Here is a 14,737-nt window from a genome sequence, read left to right as displayed (position 1 = left end):
TGAACTGAAGTAACTCTCAATGGCCTTTTATTCCCATCTAGTGGGTCAGAAGCACTAGACGGATAGATTCCCTTACTCCACCCTCACTGAGTTCTCTCAGTATGCGTCTTCAGAGGTGACAAACATCTTTTCTCTGAGAAGTTCCATGTCCTGAGGTGCCGCCTCTGTGTCACATCCAACAGGGACTCTTTATTTCATTTAGTTAAATATACTTAGAGAATCTACTATGCAACCTACAGTCTGCTGGTGTTAGAGAGAAACATGAACAAAAATCCCGTTGTTCCTTATTTCATCCCAGTCTAATCAGGTAGGACAGTAGTAAACAGATATATTTCAACACAGATAATAGTTGGAGCTGTAAAAAATCAGGGTACCTAGGGGCTGATGTTCAGGCAGTTATACTGGTTCATTCATACCAGATGTTAAATACTGAATAGTTCTGCATCCGCTACTTAATAGCTGACATATTTTTTTTCTTAACCAATGAGTACTGAGAGGAGTTCTTAGTCAACACTGCTACGACCTGGAGAGATAGCATGTAAGGAATCCTGGGTTGGCCTCTTCCTCCTCTGACACTTTCTTTGTCCCTCTCTTTCCTTTGGCTTGGAAAAGGAGAGCTACCAACAGTAGCCCCAGCCCAGATTTCCTCTTTGGGAGAAAATATGAAGTCTGGTCCAATGTCTTGGGTCCATTATGACTAAACAGACAACTTGAAAAATCAGAGTAAGGACAGCAGCACATCAGGACTTGCGGTAGATATTCACGTTAACAAGTCATTTGTAAAGTAAATATGTTACATCAATAAGGGAATTTCCCGGTTTTAAAGCTCAAACGTTATCTTCATTTGTAGCATTTATGGCCTCTAACCAAAGTAACTGGCTAGAAAACACAGGAGGGCATCTTCGTGATTCTTCATAGGGCAGAAGCTTCATCTCTGCATACCCCACAGCGCCGAACAGAGCTGCACTGTGCTCAGTGACCACTCCGAATTCAAGAGGTCGAACTGAGTCTTCTGTGAATCAATAGGTGATAGAATAATAGCACTAATAATGCTAGTGAGTGCTTCTCCATGGTCTAAGTGATTTGCATATATCTCATTAACCTTCAGCTACATTCTGGAGAGACACCATTCGTTATTATATCCATTTTGTAATTTAATTGAGGAAACTTAGATACCGAGAGCTGAAATACCTTGCTTAAAGTCCAAGACGTAAAAATGGGGACACTTGAGTTTAAACCTAGAGTTCTGTAAGGAAATTAGTTTAACGTTCTGTAGCAGAAATTAAAGCCAAAATAGGGGAGAAAATTAAATGTTATTTATTATCTCAGATATGCCTGTGCCATTATTTGCACCAAAGGTGATGCTTCTGTAACTTAAGATTAGTAGAGCTCTTTGGAAACCTACTGACTTTTTTCTTTTTTTTCGGTACGTGGGCCTCTCACTGCTGTGGCCTCTCCCTTTGTGGAGCACAGGCTCCAGACACCCAGGCTCAGCGGCCATGGCTCACGGGCCCAGCCGCTCCGCGGCATGTGGGATATTCCCAGACTGGGGCACGAACCCGTGTCCCCCGAATCGGCAGGTGGACTCTCAACCACTGCGCCACCAGGGAAGCCCCCTACTGACTTTTATGGGAAGAAAATTATTGTCTCCTGATATTCTGCAAAGAATGAACTTGACTACTTATTCAATGATGCTAGATATATACTTATTAAACAAAGATACATTGAATCAGTCAACTATGTATTTGTTGAGTGTTTACTGAGTTTTTCAGATTCATTTGCCTTGCATACAAAAGCAGCATAAATCCTTGTCAGCATGGCCTGATGTCTTAAGGACTGATTTTGTTTATAGTAAAACATGAGAGTTTTACCTGCTGGTTTCCTTTTAAGATCAATATTCCATTTTATGCTATTTTCATGCTTTTAAATTCCTCAAATAAATAAATAAAATATTAAATGATAAATATATATACCATTAAATTAAAATAATCTTATAATCCCTTAACTCACCACGTTACAATTCATCCCTTTCTTCTTTAATTTATCTGCCCCTCCTGAGCAAATGACAGTTGTAACATGTCACGTTAAAGTATTCATTAGATTTCTGATCTTGGTGATTCTAAGGGTGCTGAAAATAATCGACACAGGAGTTTATTAGCCTGCTCTCAAGCATGTCTGTTTGATCTCTCTCTTGACTTCCAGAAAAAGAAAAAATATTCACATTATAGTTCTGTGAATGTCAAATGGGTATATGATTTTTGAGCTTGCCAAGTGTTAATTGGTCTCTTCCCCAGTGATGATACAGATAAAATTCACAGCCAATTAGTTTGCACTCTTGAATCTTTACTCCTTGCCAAAGTGAACCACTTTGCTGAGGAGACCAAGAAAATGAAGAAGTTATAGAATCTCCTCGCTGAAAATCTCTGCAGGGATTTGCTCTCTTTAAGAAACATCAGGTCAAGAAGAGTCTATGGATACCTATGTTACTCAGGATATGTTTTGGTCTTCAAGATAGTTTAATGGTGGAGGTTTGCATTAGAATTTTAGAAATCCAGTTAAGGAGACAGATGCACTTATTGTCCTAAGTGAAAGGAAATATTGAATAGGGAAGAGCTGCCTACTTTATAATCACAATAAATCATATTGTGTGTCAGTGTTAGAAGATAAGGTTTTGGAGTGGCTGGATAAAGCAGCAATAATCATACAAAGTCTCTGATACAGTGCTAGAAAGTGCCATGGGATGCCAGGAACAAGGCAAAAAACAGCTCTCTTCTTTCAAAGAAAAAAGGAAATTTCATTAAGAGTGCCACTTAGAGCCTTTGCATTGATACATTGGAGATATGGATGACTGTGACAGAAAAATGGGCATTGTATTGTTTGGTGCTAATAAAAAGTCATGGTATAAATCTGATTTGTAATATTTCATTAACTATCAATAGGCTTTGTTTCACCAAAAACAGAAAATGAAAATAAAGAGCTAATGGAAAGCTTACAGGATGAAACTAACGGACATTCCTCAAACATGTTTTTATTCATGGTGTGTGGCTATGGCTTTTAGGTATGTCCATCAATATATCACAGAGCAGGAAATATATACGTGGAGTGCACAGGCTCACACACACACACACACACACACACACACACACAAACACACACACACACCTTTCTTACATTTTTTGCATAGTATCAAGAAAAATAATAAAATTGATGGTACATTATTAAGTCATACCACCTTTCTCTATGATTAGTGCCAGATAAAATAAAACAGTGTTTCTGATTTCTTAAAAGACAGTGACAAAATTAAACCAAGCTGCCTGTGGCTTTGTCCAGTGGGGCATTCTAATTGACTCCAAGTCATTAATCAGTTCCCAATCAATCTATTTTGCCAGTAGCAAGCAGTTAGGACTCCATTACCAACCATTCATCATGCCATACCCTAATTCACTGCACCATTAGCCATGGACTAGGCCTCCGTTAGAATAACTTAAGTGCCAATTGCTAAATGTGAAGAATTTTTGCTACTCACTTCAGCCACTGGGATCCCTTCTGGTGGTCGACACTGGAGCAAGACTTCCTGTTCCAAGGATACTTCCTTTCCCAGGGGTTCCTGCTCAAATGTCTTCCGCAGATCTGGAAAGCACCAGTAATAAAATATAAGACAAAACTAATTAACATTTATTCATTTATTGGAAGTACAATAAACATCCTGCAGCTTATTTTATGTTTCTCTGTATTTTTTAATCATGTTAGCACTGTACCATAATGTGGGTGATTATATTCTGTGTACTGGAAATTATGAAACTTGGAGGCTATTAACTGTTCCTACTTTAATCTTCACTGGAATGCTTTGGAGATCCTCATTCTAACAATTAGTGAAACTCATTCATTGCATTTCCTTACTATTTCTTAATAATCAACTATAATGATAACTTTTTTTTTTTTTTTTTTTTGCGTTACGCGGGCCTCTCACTGTTGTGGCCTCTCCCATTGCGGAGCACAGGCTCTGGACGCGCAGGCTCAGCGGCCATGGCTCACGGGCCCAGCCGCTCCGCGGCATGTGGGATCTTCCCGGACCGGGGCACGAACCCACGTCCCCTGCATCGGCAGGCGGACTCTCAACCACTGCACCACCAGGGAAGCCCAATGATCACATTTTTAATCAAGAGAATCCCATTGTCATGATGCTTATTCATAAAGTCCCTTAGGTATAATCTTATTTTTTCTTTCTTCCCAATAGATAACTATTGTAGTTGTAATAACTCGGAGATCTTTTGATAAATAACTCAAAAGCAAGTTTCTGTTCAGAGTGAAAAACAGAATGCTGGAGTCCTGAAAGAATGAATATGGCTTCTTGAGGTGTCTCAAACACAAGACAGGGAAAAGAGTAACTATTGGGATGAGTCCAGAAATATCTCAATATGTAAATTATGTGACCATTCTGCAATTAGAAGATTAAACAGTCATTTCTGCTCAAATATACCAAGAATCTAATTATGTATTTATATCAGTGGTCCCCAACCTTTTGGGCACCAGGGACCGGTTTCGTGGAAGACAGTTTTTCTACGGACCAGGGTCGGGGGAGGGTTGGCGGGGGAGGGATGGTTCAGGCGGTACTGCGAGCGACGGGGAGCCGCGCATGAAGCTTTGCTCACTCGCTGCCCACCTCCGGCTCTGCGGCCTGGTTCCTAACAGGCCACAGATCAGGGGTTGGGGACCCCTGATTTATACAGTTATAGTTGCTACAGCAATACACAGTACAATTTTAAAAACTGCTATTGATGGACACGAAAATGTTAGAAACCAGTTTGTCATTTTAAACACCAAAGCTAAAAAGTACATGAGTCAGTCATAGAGCTTTGAAGCAGCATTTTTTTTTAAAGCAAAGCAAAAAAATTATTTCATATATGTACTCTTCAGCTCCTTCCCATTAAAAGTTATTGGAATTTTACCCAGTTGATTTTAGTAAAAAGTTAATGCCTCTTTCCTTTCATCCCATGTCCCCAGCAATGACTTCAGAATCTAAAAGCACGATTTCAGCCTACTGAACTAATGAGTGGAAATCTGAAGACTCTGGAGGTGTGCCTCTAATGTCTTTCAAGGAGCTATTAGAAAGCACCACTCGGAAAATGCACTGAGAAAAAAATTCATTGTCATATATTTGCCATTTGGTTGAATTTCTTGGCAGAAAAAAACCTTCAAGAGCTTAGGGGCTGTGAAAAGATAACTGGATCTAGGTGGGTCTGAAGTAAGACAAGAGACTCTACAAATGGTGACAGAATTTCTGTCAGAAGGGCATTTCTAATTTGATTATCAAGAAATTGAGTATGTTGCAGGAATGAACACTTAAAATCCACAGAGTTATTAGAACTTGAAAGTTATCTAAACCAGGTCCTTATTTTACATATGAGAAACACATTTCTCAAGTTACTCAAAGCCTCACAGCAAAATAACTGATGCTGCATTAGAACCTGCTGATTTGATACATATTTTTCTATCCCACACATCCCTTCACATCTCTTTTGGTTGATTTGTGTCCTTTCAACAGAAACATTAAAACTTCTTCTACTCTTTCTTTACTCATATAGTAGCTTATCTTTGTTTTTAATCTGCATTAAGATGAAATTTTGGCAAAACACCAAATATTAATAAAAGCAATAGCAGCAGTGAATAACTTTAATGGGATAAAATGTTCTTGACAGGGTATATCTTGTTGTTGAAAAATGATTCTAAAAAACTCCCATCTGGGCTTCCCTGGTGGCGCAGCGGTTGAGAGTCCGCCTGCCGATGCAGGGGACACGGGTTCGTGCCCCTGCCGGGAAGATCCCATATGCTGCGGAGCGGCTAGGCCCGTGAGCCATGGCTGCTGAGCCTGCGCGTCCGGAGCCTGTGCACTGCAACGGGAGAGGCCACAGCAGTGAGAGGCCCTTGTACTGCACACAAAAAAACAAAACTCCCATCTGATGCAGGGTAGGGTGAAGACCTAAAGACTGGAATTAGTTCTCAAATCAAATAACATATTGACTCTCAGTTAAACTAACCAGCATATCACAAAATAAGGATTGAGAATTAGAAAGAATGAGGCACATATATATCCAAATAGTCAAAACAAATTCCTTTAACATTTGTAAATTATCTCCTTAAGGTAGGCACTTTATTAGGTACTTAGGATGAAGATATGTAAGATTCAGAATCAAGACTAGAACGGTAAGCTGAGATCTATTTATGAAAAGCCTTCCTGCCATGCTAAGGAAGGGCAAACCCTCAAAGGCTTTTAAGCAGAGGAGGGAGATAGGATGTCATATTGCCCTCGGTGTGATTGAGGTGGTGGTGAAGAAGCAGAAGGTAGTTAGGAACCCATTTGAATAGATCAGGAGGGATAATGGGGTCCTGAACTCAGCTAGTGACAGTGGACAGGAAGGGGAGAAAGCAGATTCTAGTAATAAATAGATCATATGTTGAGGAAGATCTAGGTATTTGGAGAGTGAGAAGAGGAAAAGATAATAGTATATTCTTAGCTACTGCAATTGTTAAGTTGATACCAGCATTAAATGAAATAATACCAAATTGGGCAGAAAAGTGGTGAGAAAGATAGCAAATTTATTTTGGTACATGTTCAGTTTGGTGCAGCTGTAGGCTATTCAAGCGGAAAAGTCCAATAGGTCCATATCATGATTTCTCAACCTCAGCACGACTGACATTTGGGACTGGATAATTCTGTTGTGAGGTTGCCCCGTGCACAGTAAGTTGCTTAGCAGCATCCTTGGACTCTACCCAACAGATACCAGTAGCACCCTTCCAAGCCATGGCAAAACAAATGCCTCCAGATAATGCCAAATGTCTCCTGACATGAAAAATCACCTCAAGTAGAGAACCACTGGTCTAGAGTTTGGAAAAGAAGGCCTGATGAAAGATCTGTGCTTCATTGTCTAGGAGATAGCTGAAGCACTAGAAATAGATGACACTACCAGGGCAGGGAAAAAAAAAAGAGGACACCAACATTCAAGAGGAAAACCTGCCTGCAAAAATGATATGGCGTGAGCAAAGACGTCAGAGAAAAACCAAGAGACAAGTGTCAGAGAAGCCAAGAGGAGAATAAAGTTTTAAGAAGTTGGGAGGCCAACAGGACAGATGCAGCAAAGGACTCAGAAGGAGAAGTTTGGGGAATTTAGGAGTGAAGGGGGAGTAGAAGCCCAGCTGAGTTGAGGGTGCACAGGAATTGGGAAAATGACCATCAGAACTCCTGCTCTTTTGCAAGATTTTATGGTGATGGAAGTCAGCATTAAGGGATGATGGGTTCGAATGGAGCAGGCTATAATTCTTCTTAGGATATGGTATAGTTTTGGGCACAGTCTTCAAATTCCTGCCATATGATGGCACACCTTTTGAGAATCCTCATTTCCTAATTGAGAATGGTGACCACACATCGGAGTCATGTACTTCAAAAGACAGGTTTAACTGAACTATCACTGAATACCATATAATTCTGTTGTTTTGAGGTTATTTAATTTTAAACTCTATGTAAATTTTATCTAATTCCTAAAATGATTCACATTTAACCCCCCACAAAGTAGTACTGCTTCCTGAAAAATCCTTTTACTTCCTGCCAAAAACCTCTTCTCTAGCTTTCAGGTTGTGTAAAGAGCATAGAATATATTGTGCTGTCCAGCATGGCAGCTGCTCCTTTCATATGCCTCCACGGTACTCTGTAAGGGGGTGAGTAGCATTTTAAGCATATCCTTTATCATTTGGAGAGATGTGATAGAAGGCAGGCTGGATGACTTGCAGGCAGAGAGAACACGAGGGTGACGAATGGATAAGCATGAAAAATGGACACTTGTCAGCTAGGAATTAGATGTAAAACAGAATGTTTTAGAATAATGTGGGCATTCCTGTCAGGAAAAAGATGAATTTTTTGCCCTTGGAAGACCTTTAGGATTCTACATTTCTGTTTTCTTTCCATTAGTTCTAAGGCTGCTACTAAAATAAGTATAAAGTCCTTTCATTATAACCTAGATTACTTTTGCAAAGTAAACTTGGCTTACCTCTGATTTAGCCATTGACTCCATCAATTAAAAGAAAAATCAGCTTTGTCATATGCATGCATTCAGAGACATGTTTACTTAAGAACATGAATATTGGCTTACTAAATCCATACAGAGAAATCCAATTAGCAGATGTAGAATCAGACCTGAAACTATATGGACTTCTATTTACCATTTACACAGTAATCAAAGAAAGCCTCTTAGAACACACACATGTGTGGGTGTACACGGCATCTCATTTCTTTTTTTCTTTTTTTTGCAGTACGCGGGCCTCTCACCGCTGTGGCCTCTCCCACCGCGGAGCACAGGCCCCGGACGCACAGGCTCAGCTACCATGGCCCACGGGCCCAGCCGCTCCACGGCACATGGGATCCTCCCGGACCGGGGCATGAACCCGCGTCCCCTGCATCGGCAGGCGGGCAGACTCTCAACCACTGCGCCACCAGGGAAGCCGGCATCTCATTTTTTTATGGTAGAATTTTGATGCTCTCAATGAATTTTTTTTGCACAATAATAATACTGTGGTTACAAATTATTTATGATGTGAAACCCACTAATTCATGGCATTCTACAAACATGGACTCTGCTTTTTGACAATGTGGTAGGCAGAAAAGAAGGCTACCTGGGAGCTTGAGACTCTGTGGCCTCACCTTCCTCATTTGTAAAATGAAAGTAAATGACGGGATGCTTTGAAGGTCTCTTTGTCATAAGGGCCTATGCCTGAGTAGACTAACATTTTAAATATGCATTTTAGGGGAAAACAGCCCATCCTTTGTGAAATAAGATAAGATCTTTAAGGATTTATACCAATTATCAAAGAGAAATAATAGAAGAAATTATTTTTCAATAATCTAGGAGATGAGTATCTTTGAAAAGAACAGCTTATATATTTTCCTCTACGACAATCTTCATGCAACTTTTGTACACTTCAATATACAGGTATGGGTAAGAGTTACAAAAATGGGATGATGATGGGTTCCAGAAGATGCCCATTAAAAAATATCAGAAAATTCTTTGTACAAATCCAAGGGAGCAATATAATATACATCACAAAAGCAGATGAATATTAAAGCTTTGATGATTATGAATGCATTGAGAATTACTTTGACAAAACTAATTTTCTCTCTCCTTGGAGAGATGGGAAGGAAATGCCTACCCAAAATAGCACGCAAGAAAGCCTGTCACACCAAAGGGCATATCTACGAAAGGGCCCCACATCAAGTCTCCTCCACAATGACCTCCCTCGAGCATCTTTCCCTGACACCATCTGAAAAGGGTGAAAGTGGCCTACAATGGGAAAGTCGAGGCTGGACAGGTGGGGAGCTTTGACTATAACAGGTCATACTACAAGCCCCTGTGAGGGTCTCCTGCTGATTCGGGAAGGAAATCAGGAGAAACTACCAGCAAAAGATCTCCCTATGGTGTCTAAGCAGGTAGGCTGCTGATACTATTGTCTTTGAAAAAGAAAATAAACAGGTTCTCACTCCAAGTTAAAAAAAAATAACTTACATTTGTTAAAAATGTTTATTCCTTAGCAATGCTACTTCATTATGCAGAAAGATTTATTAGAATAAAATATTTTTAAAAGACAAAATCTTGACAATGTGATAAACTGATACTATGAAGTTAAGGGTTCGCCGATGGGTATACTTCAATAGATTATTCTAATGGAAATTAAAGTCTTTAAATTCCATTGAGTAATAAGATATAAATGACATAGTATTACCTTATTAAGGTTGGGTGCTTTTTGTTTTAGATCTGATCGGGTTTTGTGAATATTAGATCTCATAGAGTTTTGTGAATATTAGAAGAGTTATTGAAACTGAAAAGGTTTTGGAAGATTATGAAGCACAAAACACATGAATAAATCATTACGACTGTTTCTATACTATTAGAGAGTTCTGGCATGAAAGATGATTACTTATCTGAGTAAATTTCAACATGTCATTCTCTTACACACTTGGGCCATTTGGTCTATAAACTATAGGATCTAATATTCCTTACTATTCTTATGGAATTTAAGGTTTATTGTTGAGTTTTTCAAACTGTGTGTCATGACCCTTAGAGGATTATGAATTCAATTTAGGGGATTAAAAACCAGCATTAAAATAGGAAATGGAATAAATAGAAAATGTCAAGTGATCATACATAGTGTTTTTATGTATGTTTATATGAACATACACACACACACCCTGTGTATTTGTATGTATGAAGAGATGGGTATACGTTTATCTAGTGGATCATGATATAAACATATATTTTTATTATAGGTCACTGTGAAAGAGGTCTGAAAGCTCCTGCAAAGCAAGATACATTTGCAGCCAAGAGCAAGATCTTCAGCGAAGGACAAACTTGGGTTCCGGTTCTGACTTTACCCCTTGACTAGCTGTGTGACCTTGAGCACACTGCTTAACCTCTTCTTACTTTAGTTCCTTCAGCTAAGAAATGGGTATGATAATAGTAACTATTTTACAGGGTTTTATAGGAAGAGGCACCTATAAAACTCTAGCATCATGCCTTAAATATAATATGTACTCAAAAGATAGTAATCCCACACCAGTTCCCCCCCAGTATTAGTGAATTTTAGTATGCTATACAAACATTAGGCATTATCATTGTTAGTCAAAATAATCATAAACAAGTGAGACAAATTAATTACGAGCGTGGGAGACTAATGATTGAAAGTGATGTGTCACAAAGAAAAACTTAGGGATTACCATGCTGTGCTTGAAAAAATGCAGATTTCATAATAAGACTTGGCTCCAGGAATCCACAGTTTTTACTGGCCCCCAAGTGTGTTTTACACACAGCACTAAAATCTGAGAACTACCGATGGATTGATGGATTATTTACCGAACACCCATGATATGCGTGGCACTGTGCTAGACTCTGTAGGCAGAGGGACAGAGAGGCCTGGGAGGCCGTGAGAACCAAGAAGACCTGCTTCTACGCTGTGGCTCTTAAGACAGTGAGTCCCTGTTGGTGTTTCCCCAGTGTCAGTACTTACTTTTGTGCAACACTTTTGTGTTGGCGGCTGACGTTGTCTAACACAGACACTGAAATTTCATATGTGTCTAGGGGGACAGGCAGGTAACTTAAATGAAAGAAAGTTAGGCACAAGAATTATTTTTTTCTTAAAACATAGCACCAACCTGGGCTGTCTTAGGTTTTCCAAATTTTAATAGAGACATGGATACAAAACCAATTCACTTAACTTTTTACTTGCTACTCAGCTCTATGCTGCCATATAGGAATTCAGGTTTGGTGGGCCACAGACCCCATATTTGACAGAAACTAGTAATCAATTCTTTTCATGCTCAATGAACAGAGGTAGTAAAAACATTTTTTAGTTTTTAAAATTCTGTTTTACTGTACTTTCAAAGTGTTCCTCTAGCAAATAAAATAATTCTATGGTCACATATAGTAACAATGCTTGTGTTCTTAGAGGGAAAAAATGTGCCTTTCTTCCAATAATGATAAAAGGGGATAATTATGTTGTCACAGTAGAGTATAACTTATGCTTAAATCACCAAATCTGGCTGTTAACAGGAAATAACTGGCATGAACCAACCAGTATAGCATACTTTGGGAAAACTAGATTAGACTTCTGAGCTTTGAGCATTTATTAAAGGTGAAAGTCCTGACAATGCTATAGAACCCTAAAAAGTTTGCCATGGTTTTCTTTTCCAGGAATAGAGTATCTTTGCTGGAATTTAAAAAAAAAAAACATGAAAAAAAAAGTTATATTCAGCAACTCCTAATGTGGTTTTTAAAAGGAAGGGACACAGTATATAAAAAATGTTGGAAGGAGTTTTCTTTTTCACTTGCTTTTCTTCTCAAATATTGTAAAAGATAAAACAAAACAAAACAAAAACCCACGAACCAACCAACAAAAACATGAAGTTTCCTCTATGGTTAGATTGCAAAGTGAACTATCACATTTCTGCAAACCTGTACAATGAATTGGACTGTAAAAAGAAAAGTTTAAAACTCAGATTTACCATTTCCTAAACAAGTGACTGGGGTAAGTTATCTAATATTTCGTTTCCATGCTTCTGTTTTGTTATTTGCAAAATAAGGATAATAACAGATCCTACCCAAAGGATTGTTGGAGGCATCACAAAAGTTAACATGCACAGGGGCTTATAGAACTAGGCATACAGTAAGCATGCCATAAATGTTGGTTACTAGGACACAGGGTTTTTTAAAGACAAAAGAATGAAGATGAAAGATTTTTATTTTGTTCCTATTATTGTTTTGCAACCTCTTTTTACGTTTTAAAAAACTAATGTTTTTGACCAATCTTATGAATTTACCACAAACACTTTCATAATATCATAGTTATGGGCAGGGACAGAGGTTAGAATAATTTGAGCAAATCAGCAGAAAGATTATCTGGCAATGTCTTTAGTTTTGCCAAGGCATGGCTATCCCTTACTGCACCGGGTCATTTAAACAGAAATCCTGAGTAAGCAAAGTCCCCGCAAAGGGAAGTACAATTTCATCCATTCTTCTTTATTTCTTGGCTTTGGGGCATTTATAGGACAAATATATTGTATTCAGATAGTTTTGCTAAAGGGTTTTTTAAAAAATAAATATTTTACAGCTAGAACTCCAAAGACATCCATTACAGAGAAGAGGAAGAAAAAAAAAAACCCATATAAGCTACTCTTCTATTCACACTGCATCTTTATTTTCAGAAAAAAATGATTATATGCCATCACAATATTTTTTAAGGTATGTCTTAGGGGTAAATAATAAGAAACATGCCAACTTTATGGATGAGAACCCGATATATCAAAAAGTTAAGGCTCTTTTCTCAGAGTACAGAAAGAGAACACAATGATTGCAGACAAGCTTTTTTGCAAAAAAGTAGTTTAGCCATAAACTTCCCATTTCATACAGCATAAAACATTACTTTAATGACATATTTTAGTCCAGTGGGTTCCCAGCACTTCCTATAGCACATAGATGGATGATTTTTCCCAAACTATAACTTATGAGACAGTATTTTATCAATTAGATGTCTACCTCTCAGAACGAATATGAGCTATAAATGCCTATGGATTTGTGGGGCCTCCATGAATCTTGAGAACTTCTGTCTAAACACAAAAGCAAATAAGTTTGGAAAAATACGGACTGATGCCATCAAGTATGTGCTAGGTTTTTAATTTTGAAATAGGAACCACATGACGGACTAATTAACATAATGGTTGAGATTTATATGAAACAAGGAGACATTTATTGTTAAAAATTTTGTCTTATTATCTAAAAATGTCTAAATTGTGCAATTAATCTCATCTAATTCAAAAACTGGCTCCTGTAACTGACAGTGGGTTTACTGGGGACTTAAATGGTCATACAGGGGATCAAACCACAGCTCAGAAGTGCACGTTAGTAAACGGGCCATTTATTCTGGTGTGGTGGCAAGCTTGCTGAGCTCTACCAAGACATTGGTGTTAGGCTGCCAGATCCTCTCATGGTATAACCTAAGTCTTGCAGAACACCTGGTTAACGCAGAACACCTGCATTATTTGGTTAAACTGTACTTTTAATTTTGATTATGTCAAGTAGAGTAGGCAGGTAGGAAATGGAAAAGTAACATACAAGGCCACAAATAATGACCTCTGTATATATAAACTAACACAATAATCGACAAGATCACGTATATATTTAACTGGAGATACTACTACCCCTACTATAGAAATATTAGTTCATCCGTTCCTTTAAGATATTTATTGAGTTCCTACACAGTGTCAGGCATCACTGTAGGCATTCTGAATTCATGAGTGAACAAACCAAACAAAAATTTTTGCCCACGTGGATCTTACTTTCTAAGGGGCTGGCGGAAATAGACCACTAGTCATGAACATAATAAATAAGTATATAGTAGGTTCGAAGTTGATAAGTGCTATGGAGGAAATAAATAAGACAAAAGTGTAATGGGAATTTGAAGTGGGGGGAGCACAGGGGCAATCAGTTCAGTCTATCTGATGTCCTCAAATTCCTTGGGTGATAAAACATTTTTACTGAAACAACAAATCATTGGCATGAAATAGCAGCGCCACTTTGCCTTATCATATGCTTACAATTTAATTCAGTTTCATTCCATTGACTTACGTCTTCAGTTACTTAGCACCGGCCACATCCAAGGCACTGTTTTTAGGCACTGGGGATATAATGATGAAGAAAATAAAGAGCCTACTCTAGTGAAGCTTATATTCCAGTGGTGGAGCTAGTCAGCCTAAAAGATCATGAATAATGATGAAGAGAAATGCTCTCAAGAAAAATAAAGCAGGCTTGGGGTAAGAAGAGTGACAGAGTTGGCGACAGGGGGTGTTAGGTAAATTGGTCAGGGTTAATCCCTCTGAAGAGCTAACGTCTCAGCAGAAATCTGAATGAAATCTGAAGGAGGTGAGCCACGGGTAGAGTTGGGGAAGAATGTTCCAGGTGGGAGGGAAGAGTTAATGCAAATAGCCTGTATCTGGAATGAGTGTATTAAACATTCTAAAAACAAACTGGTATAGTTGGAGCAGACCAAGCAACAGGAGAGAGGCAGGAACCCAAGGCCTTCTTTCACTTCTGCATGGTAAATAATAGTGAGCCTATATCATTACACAGGTGGAAAATAAGATATTTTTGTGAACTGCCACCAGACACAAAATCATGGTCACCTCCTCTCTTATTTGTATCCA

General features: G+C 38.6%; 1 protein-coding gene across 1 annotated transcript in view; it reads right to left on the bottom strand.

Annotated features, from left to right (window-relative positions):
- Window positions 1-14,737, bottom strand: part of UNC5C (unc-5 netrin receptor C) — a gene marked incomplete at its 5' end in the record, with an annotated part of 161,727 nt that overhangs the window by 110,816 nt on the left and 36,174 nt on the right. Inside the window, one exon of the mRNA XM_079919847.1 lies at window positions 3,527-3,630. Within this exon, the coding sequence (XP_079775973.1) occupies window positions 3,527-3,630 (104 nt within the window). The remainder of the gene's footprint in view (window positions 1-3,526; window positions 3,631-14,737) is intronic.

Source organism: Stenella coeruleoalba, assembly GCF_951394435.1.
Source record: "Stenella coeruleoalba genome assembly, chromosome: 4".
Classification (NCBI taxonomy): Eukaryota; Metazoa; Chordata; class Mammalia; order Artiodactyla; family Delphinidae; genus Stenella; species Stenella coeruleoalba.
Note: the sequence above shows the minus strand (reverse complement) of the source record. Positions and strands in the feature narration are given on the sequence as shown.